This window comes from Octodon degus, unplaced genomic scaffold, assembly GCF_000260255.1.
Source record: "Octodon degus isolate 3935 unplaced genomic scaffold, OctDeg1.0 scaffold00138, whole genome shotgun sequence".
NCBI lineage: Eukaryota > Metazoa > Chordata > Mammalia > Rodentia > Octodontidae > Octodon > Octodon degus.
Window position 1 is genome coordinate 2,598,045 of NW_004524714.1, and position 18,985 is coordinate 2,617,029.

General features: G+C 54.5%; 1 protein-coding gene and 1 pseudogene across 1 annotated transcript in view; one reads left to right on the forward strand and one right to left on the reverse strand.

Moving 5' to 3' along the window:
- LOC101587502 overlaps positions 1 to 3,099 on the reverse strand; it is a 21,715-nt pseudogene extending 18,616 nt beyond the window's left edge.
- Positions 2,893 to 18,985, forward strand: part of Fam129b (family with sequence similarity 129 member B) — a 55,166-nt gene continuing 39,073 nt past the window's right edge. The window contains exon 1 of the mRNA XM_023701652.1: positions 2,893 to 3,152. Coding sequence (XP_023557420.1) covers positions 3,098 to 3,152 — 55 coding nt within the window. The 5' untranslated portion in view covers positions 2,893 to 3,097. The remainder of the gene's footprint in view (positions 3,153 to 18,985) is intronic.

Here is an 18,985-nt window from a genome sequence, read left to right on the forward strand (position 1 = left end):
GGAACCAGGGATTGAACTCAGGCCCTTGCACTTGCCAGGGAAGTGCTTATTCCACTGAGCCATCTCCCTGGCCACCCCAGAGCTGGGAACATTTAAAGAACTTTCCAATCTGCCCAGAAAACACCAGAAAACTCTATTGTAGGTGCTTGTCTCTGCCCCGTCCCATCTGTCCTACCTATTAGTGGCTGGCCCCCAGGGTTATCTTTGTTCCCTCTGGAACCTTTTCTGTGCCTGCCTTTTTTTCCCCTTTTATTTGTCAAGGCAGGATCCTACTATGTACACTAACCTCACCTTCCTGCCTCAGCCTCCCCAGTGGTGGAATTACAGCTCTGAGTTACTACGCCCAGCCAACTTGGAATAGGATTTCTGAAAAATCCCTCATGGTTTATTTGACTGTTAAAAGGCCATGGTCATTCCTGCCCTGGCGTGACACCTGGCAGGCGGGTGGCACAGGCTTCACAGGTGGGCAGCTTTTCCTCTCTAGAACCGCAGCCCTGCTGTTTTACTTAAAATAAACAAACTTAAAATAAACAAAACTACCAAACAAGTCAAGCATAGTCAGTCAGTGGCCTGTAATTGTGGCCTTCTAGGAAACTGAGGCAGGAGGATGCCAAGTGCGAGCCCGGCTTGGGCAACTTAGTGGTTTAGTGAGACTCTGTCTCAAAATGAGAAATAAAAAGGGGCTAGAGGGAGCTGGGGAGATGGCTCAGTGGAATAAGTGCTTCCCTGGCAAGCGCAAGGACCTGAGTTCAGTACCCGGTTCTGCCCTCCCCCCAAAAAGGGGGCTACAGATGTAACTTAGAGCAACCCCCAAAAAACCTACCCCTATGGAGTGTGCAGTTCAGTAAGTTTAGACTCCCACTTCCACCTTCCTAGGAGCACCCCCACATCTTTTCATAGTCAATCTCCCTCCACACTACCCCAGATAACTTTTTCCTGTGTACTGAATTGGGTTTGAAACACTGAGGTACACACATGCATAGCTGCACCCTACAGCTGACAGTGGGTCTGGGAGCACCACAAAGGCTAAGGAAAGGCTACGATGGCCTTCCTCTCTCAAGTGACCCAGGCCTCCTGCAGGGCTGGGGAGACACCTTGGGATGTTAGGATGCCAGCGGGCTACACTGTTCCCTCTCCAGATTTCCTAACCCCTGTAGTTGAGATGTAGGAAGAATGAAATGAGGCTCTCAGCACTGCTTGCTTCTGGCTGGTCAGACAACAGGAGAGACTAGCCTGTGGCCTGGCTTTGCCTTGGGCTCGCTGTGTGCCTTTAGGAAATCACTTTCCTTCTCTGGGCTGCCTGTCTATCAGGAAGCGAGTAATCCCTGAGTCCCTCTCCACTGACAACTCTGCCCCGGGAATGCATCCAGCTGTGGGGGGCTGGGCCTCACCTGTGCAGTCCCCACTCCCTGGAATGCTGCTCCCCAGAATCTGCTGTCACCATTCTTGTTTGTCAACTTTCAGCTCCAGTATTACTCTGTGTGAAGGTCCTGAAAATAGGATGTTCCGTTCTTTCCTCAAGCTTCTCTAAGGTCTTGAGGGCAGGGACTATGAAGAATAATGGGTGACAGCTCTGCTTACTGAGAAAGGACAGGCACAGTGCTAGGCACTTTGTCTTTTAACCTTCTCAATAAAATATGGCAACTGTCATTTGACAGATGAAGACACAGTCTCACAGTGGCAATGTCCCTTGTCCAGGGTCACAGAGGGCTGGGCAGCTTGGACTTTTTTGGGAGACAGAGTCTCTTCACTACACAGTTCAGGCTGGCCTCGAACTCACAGTGATCCTCCCGCCCTGGCCCCCAAAGTGGTGGGCCTGCAAGTGTGGGCCACCATGTCCAGTAAGCTTGGGCTTTTTCTGAATCACGGAACGACTGGGAGGGAATGAGTGCCTGCGTTGCTGCCTGGTTGTCCTTAATCCACTCCACACCTGCCTCCTGTGGTGCGGATGGGACTGAAGCTCTGGGATGTTGTCACCGTCCTCTGCTGCTGCCTGTACTAATTACAGCAAGTGATGTGCCATAAGGGGATGGAATGCTCTCTATGTAAGTGTGAGTGCTCCATCACCAGGAGTAGGCAAGCAGCAACCGGGTGACCCTTGCCAGGACACAGGATGGATGGGGCATTAGCAGTCAAGGAAGGCCTCTGTCACCCCACACCTAGATTTGAGGATCCCTGCTGTTAATCTGAAACCAAAAGGCATTCATCTGGTACCAGTGACCCATGCCCAGCCCCAGTTCGTGCACCCAAAGTCCGCACAAATCGTAAAGTGTGGTTACTTTGTCCATTTCTGGCTTGCTCTGCCCCATCAGCTGCCTCCTGAGTGACAGGCCCCATATTGGACCTGAGGAATGCCCGCCTGGCACTGGGGCCTTGGTGCCTCTAGGCCGGATCGGCCCCCAGTCCCTGGCCAGCAGCCCTGGCTCCCAGCTATTGTGCAAGTCTGGTCGGCACACCTCCTGGGCAGGTCAGATCAAGGCCAGGGAAGTTCCCGAAGGCGGCTGCGGGCGGGTCTGGGGGGGCAGGGCAGGGAGCGGGCGGGAGCAGCGTGGCGTGGACGCCGACTTCCTGCACGTCGGCCTGGGCGTCCCCTTCCAGGTCCCCGCGTCCTCCTCGGTAGGAGGAGGGGAACGGAGGGGAGACGCCCAGGGTAGAACCCCCGGGAACCCCGATGTTTCATGGATCCCCACTAAGCATCTCAGTCCACCTGGGTTTGGGTCTGGCGCTCTCTATACGCGTCACTCCGCGGTCTCCCTTGCGGGGACCTTCTCTTTGTCTTGATCTAGGCGAGGTCCCGGCGTCTCCCGCCCTCGAGCCCCGCCCACTCGCCCGCCGAGGAGGGGGCGTGGCCATGGAGGGCGTGGCCTGGGCAGGCGGGGCGGGGCGCGGCTGGGCGCTGGGCCGCGGCGCGGGCGGGCGCGGGAGACTGAGGCTGCGGGCGAGAGGGACGGTGCTGGACCCCGCGCGGAGGCCGAAGCCGGGGAGGAGCGGCGGGATCTGGACGGGCCAGGCTGCATGGCGCCGGTGGCGTCTGTCTGAGCAGCGCGGGCATTGGCTGGCGGCGGCCGGGTCGGGCTGAGTGCGGCTGCTCCTCGCCATGGGGGACGTGGTGTCCACGCACCTGGACGACGCCCGGCGCCAGCACATCGCAGGTGAGTACGGCGCCGGTAGCGCGTGCGCCGGGGGGTTCACTGGGCGCCCCGGGCCACGCCCCCACTTGGGTCGCCGGCTCGGGGGCTGGGGTCTCCCAAGTCAGCCCCGGGTGCGGCTGTAGCTCGTGGGAACCGTGTCCTGTGTCTGAGCTTGTTCCCTCTGGGTCTGGGCGCACCTTGTCGCCTCATTCTGAGCCCCTCCTCCATTTTGCGTGGACTTGGACCCCCTCCTTCCGTAGAGGAATCTCAGTCTGATCGCGGACCCTTTATGCTAGATCGATGCCCTAAGGGTTGTTGCTGATCCCCTCCCACCCCTGTCCCGCCTAGCAGCTTTCCAAGCCTCCCGTCCCTCACCCCGTGATCTGCCCCACACAGCCCTGACCTTCCTGCATAGCTGTCCGATCCGCCCCTCGCCCAGGCCCCAGATCCAGTACACGTGGCTGAATCTTCCAGAGTAAGGGCCTTGTAGGGGCTGGGACTGACCTGGGGAGTGAAGCTAGGGATAGATGGAGTGTACTGAAGAGGGTGGGGTTCCGCTCAGACTCTGTCCCGTGCTCCTCTTGGCTGCCACAGCCAGAAAGCCAGTCAAGGCTGGTAGGGACCCTCTCAAGGCCAGCTCCTAGCCTTCCCAGCACCCCGTGTCCCTTTCTTCATCCGGGCCAGCTCACAGCCTGTCACCACACCGTGACCACTTCTCAGAAGGGCAGCTGCGCCTAAGGCTCCAGGGAAGCCTAGGACTACAGTGGGCCCTAAGTTCCTACAGAAAATGAGAGATGGGGTGAAACCCTTGTGCTGTCTGAGACACAGCTCCGGCAGACTTGGGGAATGGAGAAGGGAGCAGTAATCAGCTTGGGTGCAATCTCAGTGTTTGTTTGCCAGGCATGGGATCTTGGACACAAGTCTCAGTGTCTGGCGCCTTGGTTTTTTCATCTTTGAAATGGGGTCAGTGGTTTTCTTACTGATGAGTTACCAAGAGACCTAGGTGAGCCAGTTCCTGCAGCTTGCTTGGCACAGGGCCTGGCAGAGAAGAGGCACCAGTGAAGGGGTGGCAGTCAGGTGGGTTCCCTGGCAGCTCATGGTTCCACTTGGCTGCATTTATGTCCCAGTCCAGTGGGCCCAGAGGATCCTGTCCGCCTACACTTGTTTTGATGTCCTGTAGAGTTTTTTTTTTGTTTTTTTTTTAGCAGTGTCCACCATGCTCTCTTGATACCAGGGACCCCTTGAGAGCAAGGATTAGGTGTCCCTCAGCTCCTTGTCCCCAGGGCCCGGGGTTGGATACAAAGGGGTGCCAGGAGCGGGGGCTACCCGGTGATTGTGGTCGGGAACCAGTGTCACAGGTGTAGGTGACATAGAAATGAATCAGAGTTGCCCTCCTCTGACCAGCGGGGGTTAAGTCTTAGGCCTCCTTGTGGGATCAGGCCTGGACTTTGGGAGGAGGAAAGGCTGGGGCGGAGTCTTCCTGTCCCCTCCCTGTTGGTGGCAACCTCCCGGAGCTCTGTTAACAGTCCCTCCATTCAGGGCCCCCTGTCTGGCCCTTGGGTAGGCCTGGGTGGGATTTTTCCTCTCCCCACACCCAGCTCCACTCTCCCACCTCCCCACCTCTTGGGCTGAGAGGTGCCACCCCTTCCTCCCCCTGCCATGTCCAGGGGGTGGGGACTGAGCCACAGAAGTTCAAGTGTCCTCTGCCTGAGAGAGCTGGGTTTGTTTTGTGGATACCAGGCTGGGGAGATGAGGGCTGTGCCCACTCGAAGCCCACTGATTTCTCTTCCTGAAACTTGGTGCTATTAATAACCCTCTTCAAGGGGCCGGGAGATGGCTCAGTGGAATAAGGGCTTCCCTGGCAAGTGCAAAGGCCTGAGTTCAATCCCTGGTTCCGCAAAAAAAAAAAAAAAAAGTAAAATAACCCTCTTCAGATGCCACGGATTCTGGAGCAGGCTCACCTGAGTGGCTCCAATCTGCAGGTCCCGGAAGTTGGAGGAATAGGAGTTTGAGGCCTCCCCACCCCGTCCAGAGGAAGTAAACTGCCTTAGAATTCTGGCGAGGGGAGTGAGGGTGTACCTTTGCCACCTTGTCCTGCTCACCCTGCCCAGGGATCAGTAAGCTCCTCCGTTGCACACAATTAAAATTCCAGGCTTCACACCTGGAACAGCGCCTGTAGCAATGACAGCTTTGGGAACCTCGATACTCACTGTGCTCTGAGCTCCCTACCATGTTGGGGTGCTGTGGTTTGGCCTGCAGTTTGTCACCTACCCCGAGCAGGTGAGCAGGTGAATGCCAGGCTGCAAGTCCTGGCGAAAGTCAGGCGCACTTCTGCCCACAGTGCTGTTTCGCTGCCCCAGCAGCTTTCATCTTGAAATTTTAAAGCCTCTGGCAAGCAAGGGCTTGTTTCTACACCAGTGGCCCAGGTAGCTGGGTGCAGGAGGCTATCGCAAAAGGGAGTTAAGAGCCCTAGTCTAGCCAGGTATGGTGGTGTCTGCCTGTAATTCCAGCACTTGGGAGGCTGAGGCAGGAGGATCTCAGGCAAGCCTGGGCTACATACTAAACTCGTATGTCAAAAACAAACAGAAAAGGGGTCTGACTTGGGGACCACATCTCTGCCTTGAGAACGTTGGCAGAACACTACCTCTCCCTAGGTCTCAGTTTCCCTAGCTGTTACTGGAAGGCCTAACTTCAAATTTTCCCAAGATAGCACCGTTTTTTTTTTTTTTTTTTTTAAAGTATTTGGTACAGGATCTCATTACACAGCTTGGACTTATAGTGATCCTCCTATTTTCAGCCTCCCCACCGCATGTACCACCATGCCCAGTCTTGATTTTTGGCTCAGCTTGCCAAGGGGCAAAGCTGGTGCAGTATGTGCTGCTGGGGATCGAACCCTGGTCCCTGTTCTTGCCTACGTAAGCGCTTAGTCCATTTAGCTATCTCGCCAGCCACCCCCCTTCTTTTAAACAAGATCTCGGGGCTGGAGAAATAGCTCAATTGAATAAGCACTTGCCTGGCAAGTGCAAAGGCCAGAGTTCAATCCCCGGCTCTGCAAAAAATAAAATAAACAAGATCTCACTATGTAGTTCAAATTCACTAGGTAGCCTAGGCATCTATCAAATTTATGAGGATCCCCTTGCTTCCCCCTCCCAAGTGCTGGGATTACGAATGTGTACGATGACACCCAGTGTCAGCTTTAGTTTTGTTATCTGTAAAATGGGAATAGTAATGGTGGGTGCCCTCTGGGCACTCACGGCCAGGATGATTTAATTAGATAGTGTGCACTCAGCAGCTCGGCCCAGCTGCAGCCAGGGAAGTGCTGCTCTTGTGGCGCAGCCTGTCACATCTGCAGCAGAGCTCCCTGTGAGCAAGACGAACTGCTGAGTCTGGCATTTAAAGGGAGCCATCACGCTGTGATTTCTCTGGGGTTTGTCTGGTCCCTGGTGTCAGGGCAGCCTCTCCCATGGATGTAACGATGGACTTGGGGTTCTGGAGCCCGATTTCCAGGTTCCATCTGTCTTGGCAGGTAAGTGCCATGGATGTATGTGGTTGCCTGGAGGGATGCAGAGGACAGTGATGTAGGTACGTGTGATGGCTAGAAGGACCTGAGATTAGGACAGGTGACTAAGGGGACAGGAAGAGGAGAGGGGCATCCAGGCCCCGGGGGGGGGTCCTGAGCTCAGGAATGGTCTCTCTGTCTGTCTGTCTCTCATTTTTTTTTTTTTTTTTTGGCGGAACCGGGGATTGAACTCAGGCCCTTGAACTTGCCAGGGAAGCGCTTATTCCACTGAGCCATCTCCCCGGCCCCTCTCTCTCATTCTTTGACACAGGATCTCTATGTATTCTGGGCTGGCCTTGAACTCACTATGTAGCCCACGCTGCCCTCCAGCTCGCTTTGATCCTCCTGCCTCAGCCTCTCAGGTGCTGGGATTACAGGCATGTACCACCATGCCTGACTGGTTTTTTTTGTTTTGTTTTGTTTTTATAACAGCTGTATCGAGCTATAATACTTCTACTGTGCAATCCACCTACTCGAAGAGTACAATTCGGTGGCTTTTAGCGTATTGACAGAGTTGTGCAACGTTCAATTTTAGAACATTTTTATCACCCCTAAAATAAATGCTGTAACTGTCAGTGGTCACTCATGTGTCTCCCGGGGCCTTTGTACCCTGAGATCCTTCCTCTAAGTGCAAGAGGGACACAGGTGCTGACTGGTCAGGAGGGGGCGTTAACAAGTGAGAAGCCCTCCACCCTCCCTCCCTTCATTCCTCTTGGAGGCTTGTCCCTGTTTCCAAACAAACCCCACTGGAGTCCTTACTCATATGGAGCTTGGCTTACAAAAAGATTCCTTGCTGTGCTTCTGTGGTTGGATGTTTTTGCTGGGGAGACTACAGGCATCTCTCCACGTCCCCAGGTCCTGAACATACAAGTCCACCTTGGTCTTTCCGTGGTGGTTCTGTTCTGTGCTTGGGGTGATCTGTTTACTCAGATCTCTGTGGGCTCCTGGGTTGTTTCTAGTGTTACTCTTTTTTCCTTGTTGTGGTGCTGGGGAGTTGAACCCAGGAGTGCTGTACCATGGAGCAATACCCCCAGCCCTTCTTATTTTTTATTTTTGTTTCTTATTTTGAGACAGGCTCTCCCCGACTTTCCAAGGCTGAGCTTGAATTTGAGATCCTCCTGTCTCAGCCTCCCGCATAGCTGGGATTGCAAGTGTGTGCAGTCTGGCCCTGCTCTTTCAAGTGCTTTGCTGGTTTCTAGCATGGTGCTTGAACCTCCTTGTGTGTATCACATGTGCCAGTATCAGAGAGACCCCCAGATAGAGCCCCTGGGTAATGTTTTGATTTATTATTGTTATTATTATTTGTCTTTCTGAGATAGGGTCTCTTGCTATGCAGTTCAGGTTGGCTTTGAGATCACTTTTTTTTTACGGTACCGGGGCTGATTGAACTCAGGACTTTGTGCTTGCAAGGCAGGCGCTTGTGCCATTGAGCTATCTCCCTGGCCCCCTTGAGCTCACTTTGTAGCAGGCTGGTCTCAAACTTGCAAGAATCCTCCTGCCTCGGCCTCCCAAGTGCTGGGATTACAGGTGTACGCCACCATAGCTGGCCCATTTTGATTTATTTTTATCTTTTAGTTTTTTGAGATAGGTCTAGCTGTGTAACTCAGGCTGGCCTTGAACTCACTGCATAGCCCAGACTGACCTGTAATTCTCAGTGATCCTTGGACCCGCCCCTCCTGAGTGCTGGGATCACAGGCTTGGGCCACACCTGGCCATTTGATACAGTGACACAAAAGGCAGCACACACTTGACACCTGCCTGCCACGATGAAGCACAGAGTGAATATTATGATCCCTTTTGGCAATCAGATATGAGGAAATATGAATCTCATTTATTTATTTTGGTGGAACCAGGGATTGAACTCAGGCCCTTGCGCTTGCCAGGGAAGTGCTTATTCCACTGAGCCATCTCCCCAGCCCCTCATTTATTTATTGAGCAAAGGAGATAGTGCTTTTCCCAGGCTGATTTAAAAGTGTGCTTTTGGGAAGCGGCCGCAGGTGCCTGGTGGGAAGGGATGAAATTGTCACTCTTCCACCACCCCCTCCCCTGGGGCCTGGCTTCCGGGCTGAGGTCCTGGGCCTTGCTGAGACCAGGCTGGCCGGAAGTGGGGCCTGGGCTGCTGCCTGGGCAGAGGTCTGGGTCAGCCCCAACGCAGAATGTCTGGGGATTCTGCTGTCTTGCACGGGGCTTACATAAGGAGCCTTTGTTGGCTTGGACCCTCCAGTCCCCAGCACCCAGCCTCCTCTTGTCTGCTGTACTCCCGGGGGCCTCCCCCTCCCGCTCGGAGCCTTGCCACACGCCTAGCCCGCCCAGAGAGGCCTTTCTAAGCCCAAACTGGGCCACGCCACCTCTCTGTGGCCCAGCAGTGAAGCTGAAAGACAAGAAGAGTGGAGTCACCCCCACACCTTGCCTGACCGCCTCAGCCTCTCTGTCCTGCTGCCCTCTGTGTTTATTGTAGGTTTCTGGGACTGTGACACAAGTTTGGGGTTTCGTTCTTCTATTAAATGATTGGCAATAAACATCTCTCCCACGTCATTAAAAAAAAAGAAAAGAAAGAAAAATCTCCCTAAAGGTTGCAACTTTTATTTATTTTTTTTGGTGTACTGGGGATTGATGTCCAGCCTTTATATTTTAACAACACAGGACTTGCTAAGTTGCTAAATTAGCCTAGACTTGAACCTTAGATCCTCCAGCCTCAGCCTCCCAAGAGCGCTGAGATTACAGCTTGTCCTGTCCAGTGTTTTCTTAGCCTTTTCATGCGTGCTGGACATTGGCTTGTTTCTTCCATGTTGGTGTTTAGGGTAAACGGAGTCACTGTGTTTCCTGGCTCGGTCAGTGTGTTTCTCCTTACCCTCCTTCCCACCTGGGCAGTTTGCAGGCAGCCCAGAGCTTCCCTTTGGCACCGTGGTCTCTGGGTTTGTGGCCTGCAGCACGTGGGGACTGGTATACTTCCTGTCTGAGGATGGTGGCTGATGGTGGGGGGGGGCAGCCACGGGGAGGTCTGAGAATGAGGTATCCTTTAACTAAAGACTTGCTGTGTGCAAGGCCACCTTTTGCCTTTCTCTCACAGAATTCTCACCTCAGACCCAGGCTGGGCTGAACCCCCACTGTACTGTGTGCCCGAATGGGCTGGGGGTTGATGTGGGGAGGGCCCTGGGAGACACAGATGAGGCGGGGAGCGAGGACCCGAGTGGGAGAGAGCACAGAGCCCCGTGTGTCAGAGGCTCCCGGAGGCTGCACGGAGGCAGCCAGCCCTCCTCCTTCGCCTCCTCCGCACGCACGGAGCCCATGACTCACAGCAGCCGGGTCTCCTCTCCAGGCATCATCCTGTGGTCACACAAATTCCTGAGCTGCCTTTTCCTTCCCTTGCCCCGCCCCCACCCACTCCCCTGCCCAGGAAGAAGGGTTTTCTGCAGCCGGGTGAGGCAGAGCTGGGGTTTAAAGCCCTCAAGGTGGAAACAGAGCTGTGCTCTCACTCCTGGTGCAGCGTCAGGGCCTGACTCACTACAGGAGGCCGCAATCTTTGATCAGATGGATTAAAACTAGAAGAACAGGAGCTGGGCGTGGTGGCACATGCCTGTAACCCCAGCCTTTGGGAGGTTGAGGCAGGAGCATCTCTGGGCCAGCATGAGCAACATCATGAGTTCAAGCCGAGCCTGAGTCTCGTAGCAGGGTGCCCAATGTGCTCTCCGCAATGAGTCCCTTCTGGAAATGTGCGGCCTCTGGCCCGTGCGGGGGAAAGGAACCGGCCTGGAGATGCAGTGGGTGGGGAGTGAGGAGCAGGGAGTCCAGAGGGTCTGGGGTGGGACTCAGTAGCCGAGTGCTTAGTGGAGCCCTGGCTTTGCCACTCCATGGACTTGTGCGTTGGGGCAGACTGGTCCCTCTGTGAACCTCAGGGTGAAGAGGATGCAGTTTCCTCTTTCTGAGGCACCAGGGTCGTACATGAGCCTCTGGACACGCAGCAGAGGCAGGAGGGCGGTGACATACACAGAGGCGAGGGCTCCTGTGACTGCTACTTGTCGCTTACGGGTCCTGCGTGCCCAGCACCCTGACACCTGCTCTGGAAAGTGGACACGGCCGGTTGGAGGAGCCCAGCTGTGGTCCTGGACACCTGAGGGATCGCCTTCATCCGGCGCTTGTCCAAAATTGCACCTGTGAGCCTTGAGCCCAGTTGTGTACACACGGGCTGTGTGGTTCTCACCAACATTTGTTCCTCCCTGTGAGTGTTCTGCTGTCTGTGACCTTAAGACCAGAATGTGCTCTGGGGAATTCTCCACCTTTGTAAACCCCTTCCCAGGGGTCACAAGGTTTGTGGTTGTGTTTTGTTTTTTGGAAACCTAGGGCTTTGCACATGATAGGCAAATGCCTTAGGGCTGAGTTGCATCCTTAGCCCTTTAGATTTTATTATTATTATTATTATTATTATTATTATTATTATTTTGTACTGAACTCAGAACCTTGTGCTTGTCAGGCAGGCACTTAAACCACTGAGCTATCTCCCCAGCCCCCTAGATTTAGTTTGATTATTATTTATTTATTTGTTTATTTGTGTGTGTGTGTGGCCAGCTCAGCCCACCAGGGGGCGGGGCTGGCTGGCATGTGGTGCTGGGGGATTGAACCGCGATCCATGTGTTTTGCTAAACTTGTTCTAAGTAGGTGCTTTAGACCACTGAGCCATCTCACCAGCTCCCTAGATTTAGTTTGAAACAAGGTCTAGCTAAATTTCCCAGGCTGTTCTGTGCTTGTGAACCTTCTGCCCCGGCTTCCAGAGTAGCTGGGCTTGTAGGTACACACCACTTAGCTTAACTGATTCTTACTTGTTCTACCTGTAGTTATGGAGTCCTGTAGCTCAGTGGTAGAGTGCTTGCTTAGCTCTCATACAGCCTGGGTTGCATCCCAACGCTGAAAAACAAAGTCACCAACAAAACCCTTCCGAAGCTCTGGGTGGTGGTGGCGGGAGGGGCGATGCACACCACCAGCTCCAGCTGGGCCCTTAGCTGCATGGTGCTTGCCAGACGGGAAGGTGTTAAGTGGGCGAGGGTGGTGACCCACAGGGTGGAAGGATGGGGTGATGTAGGGAGCCACAGGTGCTAGCTTCAGAGAGGCAGGGACAGGTCCCATCGTTGTCTTTTGCATTTGCAGGTAGGAGGGGTCAGTGGCAGGGGTGGTCCCGCTGTGCTTGAGGGGGATGGGAGGAGGTGGGACCTGGGCTGCATGGCTGTGGGCGGGGCCTATCAGGGACATGTATGTGGGGGACATGTATGTAGGGGGCAGGGATATTGCTCCAGGCTGAGGGACATGGGACAGATCTGATGTCTGTCACTCTAGGCCCTGCAGGGTTGAAAGTTCTTCAGGGTTGATAGACCCTGTTTTGTGTTTTGTTTTTTTTTTTGAGTCAGGCCTGCTGCATAGTTCAATGATCCTCCTGCTTCAGACTTCTGAGAGCTGGCTCTCAGATCCTTCAGGTTTTAAGGAGGCTGACCGTGGGGGTCCTGCAGCCTCCATTCCTACCTCCCTCACAAAGGGAGGCTCCCTGTCTTCCTGCGCAGCCCTGAGTGTGATGAGAGCCTTCTTCCCTTCCACCGTGGAGCAGCACGAGGGCTGGAATCGGGCGGTCCGGTTTTGAGATCCTGTTTTGATTGCCCAGTCATTGGCTGTTGCTCTCCCTTTCCCGAGCTTCTGGTTCCTCATCCTCTGTGCAGAGGGCAGAACAGCAGCCAGACCTGCCTGGGTGTGGCGAGGCATGGTGGCAGTGACAAAACCCGAACACTTTGACTTTGAGGAAGTGGTGGCCCTGGAGTCACAGCTCTTACTGCCCCGTAGAATCCACTATAGGACATTGGCACGGTGACCATCAAAAGTGCGAGGCATGGGCTGGGCCATTATGGGACCTCTTGGGCATCCAGAAGGGCCAGAGAGGAATGGTTTACAAAGTATGAGCTCCCTTTTTTGTTTTTTGGGACAGAGTCACATTGGGCTGGCCTTGAACTTGCTACAGAACATAGCTCAGCCTGGTGGCGATCCTCCTGTCTCAGCCTCCCAAGTGCTGAAATTATGGTGTGCGCCACCATTCTGGGCTGTGGACCACCTCTAGTGCTCTTTGTGCTGCCGCCTCTTGGAAGCCTGTGGACCTTGAGCTCTGTGGAAGGTGCAGGTGTCACTGATATTGCTTGAGGTGGAATTGCTGGTGGAGGGTGCGCCTGGGCACCTGGGGACAGAGCAGTGACAGTCTGGGTTCCATGGCCTCCTCTCTTCCAAGAGGGTTCCTTGCAGCTGCTGTCACTGCGGTTTGTTACAGAGACGGGGCGTACATTGGCTGCGAACTCAGTCAGTCCCGCTCTCGAGCGGCGGTAGCTGGCCTCCCCAGTGGCCCAGGTGTCTGCCAGGGATGGCTGCGTGGCCTTGAGTGAGTGGCTCCCCTCCTCGGATCCACAGCTGGGGGCTGTGCATCCTTGCCTCTGCCCACAGGGATTTTAAGACCAATGCAGACAGTTAGGGGAAATGGAAAAATAAAATTTCACTTCTTCTTGGTCTTTTAGAATTTTACTGTTTTTTTTTTTCCTTTCAGAACCAGGGATTGAACTCAGGCCCTTGTGCTTGCCAGGGAAGCACTTATTCCACTGAGCCATCTCCCCGGCCCCTTTCTTGTTCTTTTAAATTTTAAATTTTTTGGCAGTACTGGGGATTGAACCCAGAACCACATGCCTGCAGGCAAGTGCTCCTCTACAGAGCTATATCCCTAGCCCTTTTTACTTTTTTATTTTGAGACACAGCCCGGCCAAGTTGCCCAGTCTGGCTTGAACTTGTCATCCTCCTGCCTCAGCCTCTGAGTAGCTGGGGTTACATCCATGTGCCCTTAAGCCTGGGATTTTTTATGTTTTGTTTTTTGTGAGTAGTTTTTCTCTGGAAGGTGAAGGGGAGTACACAGAACAAAGTCTAAGTTTTGAGAGGACCAGCCCTACTAGTCTGCGCGAGCAGTGACTCCCTTAGTGGAGAGACAGTCCCTGCTGCCTTGAGATTGGAGCTGCCGATGGGCAGTGACTGTTTTCTTTTCTGGCCCAGACTTGTCTTTTTGCGGGGAGGAGGTTGGTTTTGTAAGACAGGGTGTCACTATGTAGCCCAGGCTGACCTTGACGTTGTGGCGGTCCTCCTGCCTCAGCCTCCTGAACACTAGGGTTTGGCTCAGGCCCTTCTACGTCCAGGCCAGGAAAGACCCTTGAAAATCATCTACCCCATTCCCTCTTCCCCTTCATTCCTAAATAAAGAGAAGGAACAGACACGCCCAGGGTCTCAGAGCTACAGAAGTGGGTGGGGACACAGGTCCCCTGACCTCAGCGCAAAGTCTTTTCCTCTCCTGCCTTGTCCGTCCCCTGGACAGGCCTGGACAACAAAGATGCGGTCAGGAAAGGAGCGAGTGGGCTGGGTGGAGCCGCAGAGGTTATAATTTTGAAGGCTAAGTAAACAAACAGGCCCTCGGGAGCTGAGCAAGCCTGTGTCAGGGATAGCCGGGGCCTGGGGCTCAGTGAGGGGCTGTGTACAACTAAAAATAACCCAAGCCCCTCCCTTCCTGCCCCCACTCTCATATTTAAAGCTGCCAGGAAAAGGGGAGGCAGCAGAGGGGCCTGGCAGGGCAGTGGCTGCTCACACTGTCACTTTGGCAGTGCCTCAGTTACCCCATCTCTAAAGTGACAATGAGCTCATCCCTCCAGGCAGATAGCGAGGCTTAGGGATGGGGAGTCCCACCGGACCTTTCTTTCTCTCACCCTGACCAGCGGGGGTCACCGGGCATCTCTGAAGCCTGCCTGTTCCTTATTTCCTTTTTTTTTTTTTTTTTTTAAGCCAAGATCTTACTGTGTAATTCAGTTTCACTGTGTAGCCCAAGTTAGCCTCCAACATGAAGTGGTTCTCCTGCCTCAGCCTCCCAGAAGCTGTTCCCTTCGCAGGACTACAGACTTTGTTTTTTTCTGCCCGCAGGTGGGCCTCTCCTTAGCAGAATGGCTCCTTGTTCAGTGTCCTGAGATCGGCCTGGCCCTGGAGGCCAAACCTCCTAGCAGCAGGCTGCATGCCCAGTCTGCCTGTGTCCTGTTGGTCTTGCCTGGACCCCTCTGTCCCGGGCAGGCCAGCAGACTTCCTGTGCCATTAGGTCCCATGCCCCGCTGTCCCTCCTCTTCCTGCAGCCCTCAGGATGGCCTCTTCGAGTCCAGCTCTGGAGGGGAAGCCATCTAGATTCAGAGCTCTGTAGTCTATGCTGGCTTCTGCTACCTCTCTGGGCCTCAGTTTCCCTTGTGCTACAATGGAGGAGTGTGGTGAGAGCCTTTGGGGGTGAAGTGACCTCGCTAGTTCATGTGTCCTTTCCGGCCCTCCTGAGTCTTCCGGGTGAAGTTCTAGACCCTCAGTGGCTTTGGGGGACTTAGACCAACTTCTGGTGCCAGGAGCTCTCTTACCTCAGCCCCACCCTGGGTGGAATCCCTGGGCTGCCTCACTGTGTGTCTTCCACAGTGATTTTTTTTTTTTTCCTGTTAATGTTTGTTTTGTGAGATGGGCCTCCCTGTACAGTTCACGCTGGCCTCAAACTCATGGCGATCCTCCTGCCTCAGCCTCCTGAGCGCTAGGATTATGGGCATGTGCCGCCACACCTGGCACAGCCTTGGGATCGTAACTTGCATCGGCAGGAGCCCCTGAGGGCCTTGGGCCTGTGGGTTCCTCAGAGGTGGGCAGCACAGGTGAGAGTTAGGTCCATCCAGCCCCAGGCTGGTGACTAGCTGCTTACGCCTTAGTGTCACGGGCTGTAAAATGGGGATGGTGGTGATTGTCGTGCGCACGGGGCCACAGAGGCTGTCACGTGATGTGTGCAGAGCGTGTTCACGCTCCAGTATAGATAACCGCTACGCATGTTATCCGTGTAATTTTTTCTTCTTCTTTGGCAGTCCTGGTGGACTGTATCCAGGGCCTTTGAATGGAGTTATATGCCCCGCTTTTTATTTACTTATTCTAAAATTTCGAGACAGGGTCTCTAAGTTTCCCAGCCTGGGTTCAAGTGTGTGACCCTCCTACCGCCCTCTTCCAGAGTGCTGGAATCACAGGCATGCACCACCGTGCCCAGCTTCCTAGGAATTTTTTTTAGTACCCTAAAAACAAATTGGTGCCATTGCGGGTTCCTGTGTCCTCACAGCAGGGGCCCCAAGAAGTGGCAGGATGAAGGACCTCATGGGGAGGCTCGGGGGGTGTGGACGCAGGGGGCTGTGACTCCCCTTCTGCTGCCGTGGGAGGAGTGGCCTGGGCACCGGGCGAGACTGCACACGGGGTGCGTGTGGCGCACAGCTTCCTTCCGCCCCGTGGGTGATCCTCGGGTGACTCACAGGCTGGGGCCCTTGGTGTGTGCCCTTGGGGGCGAGGCTGAACAGGCCTGCTCCCCTGGGTCCCTCGCCCCTTGTTCCTAGCCAAGTGCCTGTGTGACAGCTGTTGATGGGGCCCTGGGTCCTGGCCCTGGCGCCCCTGAGAGCCCTCTGTGCCTGGAGCTGAGGACCGTCCATGTCTTATGGGGTCTCCACAGCCATGTGTGCAAATTGCCTGGTGGCCCCCCAGATTATAGGGCGTGGCTACAGTACCTCCCTTGCTTTCTCTCTCTTTCTTTTTTTTTGTGGAACCGGGGATTGAACTCAGGCCCTTGCACTTGCCAGGGAAGCACTTATTCCACTGAGCCATCTCCCCAGCCCTGCTTTCTCTCTTTTTTTTTTATTTAATATTTTTTATTTTTATTTATTACATTTTTATTTATTGTGTGTGTGTGTGGCCAGCTCAGCCCACCAGGGGGCGGGGCTGGCTGGCATGTGGTGCTGGGGATCGAACCGCGGTCCCTGTGCTTTGCCAAGCTTGTTTCAAGTAGGTGCTTTAGACCACTGAGCCATCTCTCCAGGCCCTGCTTTCTCTTTTTTGAAACAGGGTCACTGTATAGTTCAGGCTGCCCTCAAACTCTCAGTGATCCTCCTGCCTCAGCCTCCTGAGTGCTGGGATGACGGACGTGTGTCACCATGTCCCTTTGAGGGGCAGGGATTCCGAGTGTCCCTTCTCAAGGGAACTCAAGAGCTGAGCGGTGTGCCAACCTAGGGGAGTGGCCATAGACCTGGGCCTTCTCATCACCTACCCTGGGGGCAAGGAGGGGACAGAGGAGGTGACAGGATCTGCCCTCCTCTAGTTTCCCAGGCTCCCTGCAGGTGCCGTATCATTTGACAGGAATCCAGCTCGAGCAGGAAGAAGAAACTGAGGATCTGAGCTTCGATGACCACTTCAGCTGGCATGACAAGGGTGGTCACCTTTTCTGCTGCTTGTGTGTGGCTTTGGGCTCAGCTGGCCGCCTCTAAACCCGGCCTTGTGCACCAGTACGCTGGTGGCTGGACTGCTGTGGGACCAAAGAGTCCTTTCTAACACTGCTCCAGGGGCTGGGATGGGTCTCTCCCCAAAGCAGGGTTCCTCTTTCTGATAAATTTCCGTTGTCCTCTTGTGTCTTAGGGTTCCTGGGAGGCTGAGCTGTGGCTCTGGTGTGATCTCACAGCCAGAGTCAAATGTTAGGTGTTACATGTTGGCAACAGGTCGTGAAGGAGACTTGAAAGTTGGTTCTGTCCTTGTGGGGGCAGTGGACTGAAAACAGAGATTAAAGTCAATTGTGCAAAGGACTAACTGGGTTCTGGCCTGAACGGAGGGCCGGTGGCAGTGCCTTTCCCTACCTGGGCCTGACACGTGGAACTTGGAGAGGCTTTGATCTGGGCTGCATGTTGGGAAAGGATGCTGTTACTGTTGGAGGATGTTGGGGCCTTAAGGGGCCAGCACCTTGTGACAAGTCCCTGTACTGGACAGACGAGGCAACAGCCCAGAGGGGCCGGGGCCTGCGTGCCCATCCAGAAGCTGGCAGGTGTTCCTAGCCCTGCATTTTGCACTGTCGGGTGATGGGGAGAGTGTGAGCCTGTCCCTGTACTCCTGCGGCAGCTCAGCGTCTCCAGTGAAGCGCCACTGGGCATCAGACAGGTGCCTGGACCGGAGGACAGAAGGCTGGCAGGGTCCCCAAGTGGATGTCTCCCATCTCTCCTTTTGGTTCCCTCTGCCCTGCAGGAGGCCTGCGGCTGGTGAGCCCAAAGCAGGGCAGGGCCTGGCTGAGAGGGTGGACAAAGGCGTCCTGCCATCTGAACAGACGTTGCGTCTTCTATCTGTGTAAACATCTCCTTGCTAAGGGTCCCTGGCACCACAGCCTGAGATCAGGCTTCCTCCTGGCCCAGCTGCAAGTGAGAGTGAATTTTCATATGGCTCATCTCCCTTTCTTGTCCCCTTCCTGTCTTGTCCCCTTCCTCTCCACCCCACCCCACCCTGTTTGCTCATGGGACCCTGTGCATATGTGCATGAGTGCACACACATTCGTATGACAGGAGTCTGGGGTCCTGAGGCAGGTTTGAAAAAAACTTGACTTGGGCTTAACAAAAAGAATAAACTCAAGGGCCGTTTCGCAGTGTTGTCCACGCTGGCCTTGAACCCCGCCTGGCTCGTCTTGGACTCTTTACCGTCCATCCGGCAGGAGCTAAGCATTCCTCATATCTTTAGTTCTCACTACAGCTCTTGGAAGCTGCCACTATTTTTATGCCCATTTTATGGCTAAGGGACCTGAGGTTCGGGAAGATGAAAATCAGGTCGAGGCTGAGCTGGGTCTGTCAGGTCCTGAAGTTTGGGTTGTTACTGCTAACCTCTCCATGGGGCTACCTGTCCTCGGGTGGACCTTGAGACACCTAGGAAGCCACCCTAGAAGGCCCTGCCTGCCTTGTGGGGTCACCTGAGAACAGAGTGCAGGTCAGCTGGAATGTGACAAGTTTTCCCAGAAATGATTCAGTTCTCTGGTTTGGGGCTAGGTATGAGCGTCTCCTTCCCTTCTCATCCTCTCTCTGGGGCTCAGCTCTTTAGAGCCACACTGTATACTGTGCAAGTCAGAGACTTTTTTTTTTTTTTTTGGTGGCACTGGGGATCGGGGATCAAAACCAGGACCTTCGAACTGAGGTTCAGACGGAGTCCCCCCTTTTTTGTTTTGAGACAGTTGCTTTTATTTATTTATTATTATTTTTAATGTATTTGGTTGTTGCAGGATCTCACTACTCAGCTCAGACTCATGGTGGTCTTCCTGCTTTCGGCCTCCCCAGCACTGGGATTATAGGCGTGCAGACTCTGGCCGGCTCAGCCCACCTTGGAGGTGGCGGGGCTGCCACAGCATGTGGTCCTGGGGATTGAACTGTGGTTTGCCTAAGCAGGCGCTTTAGTC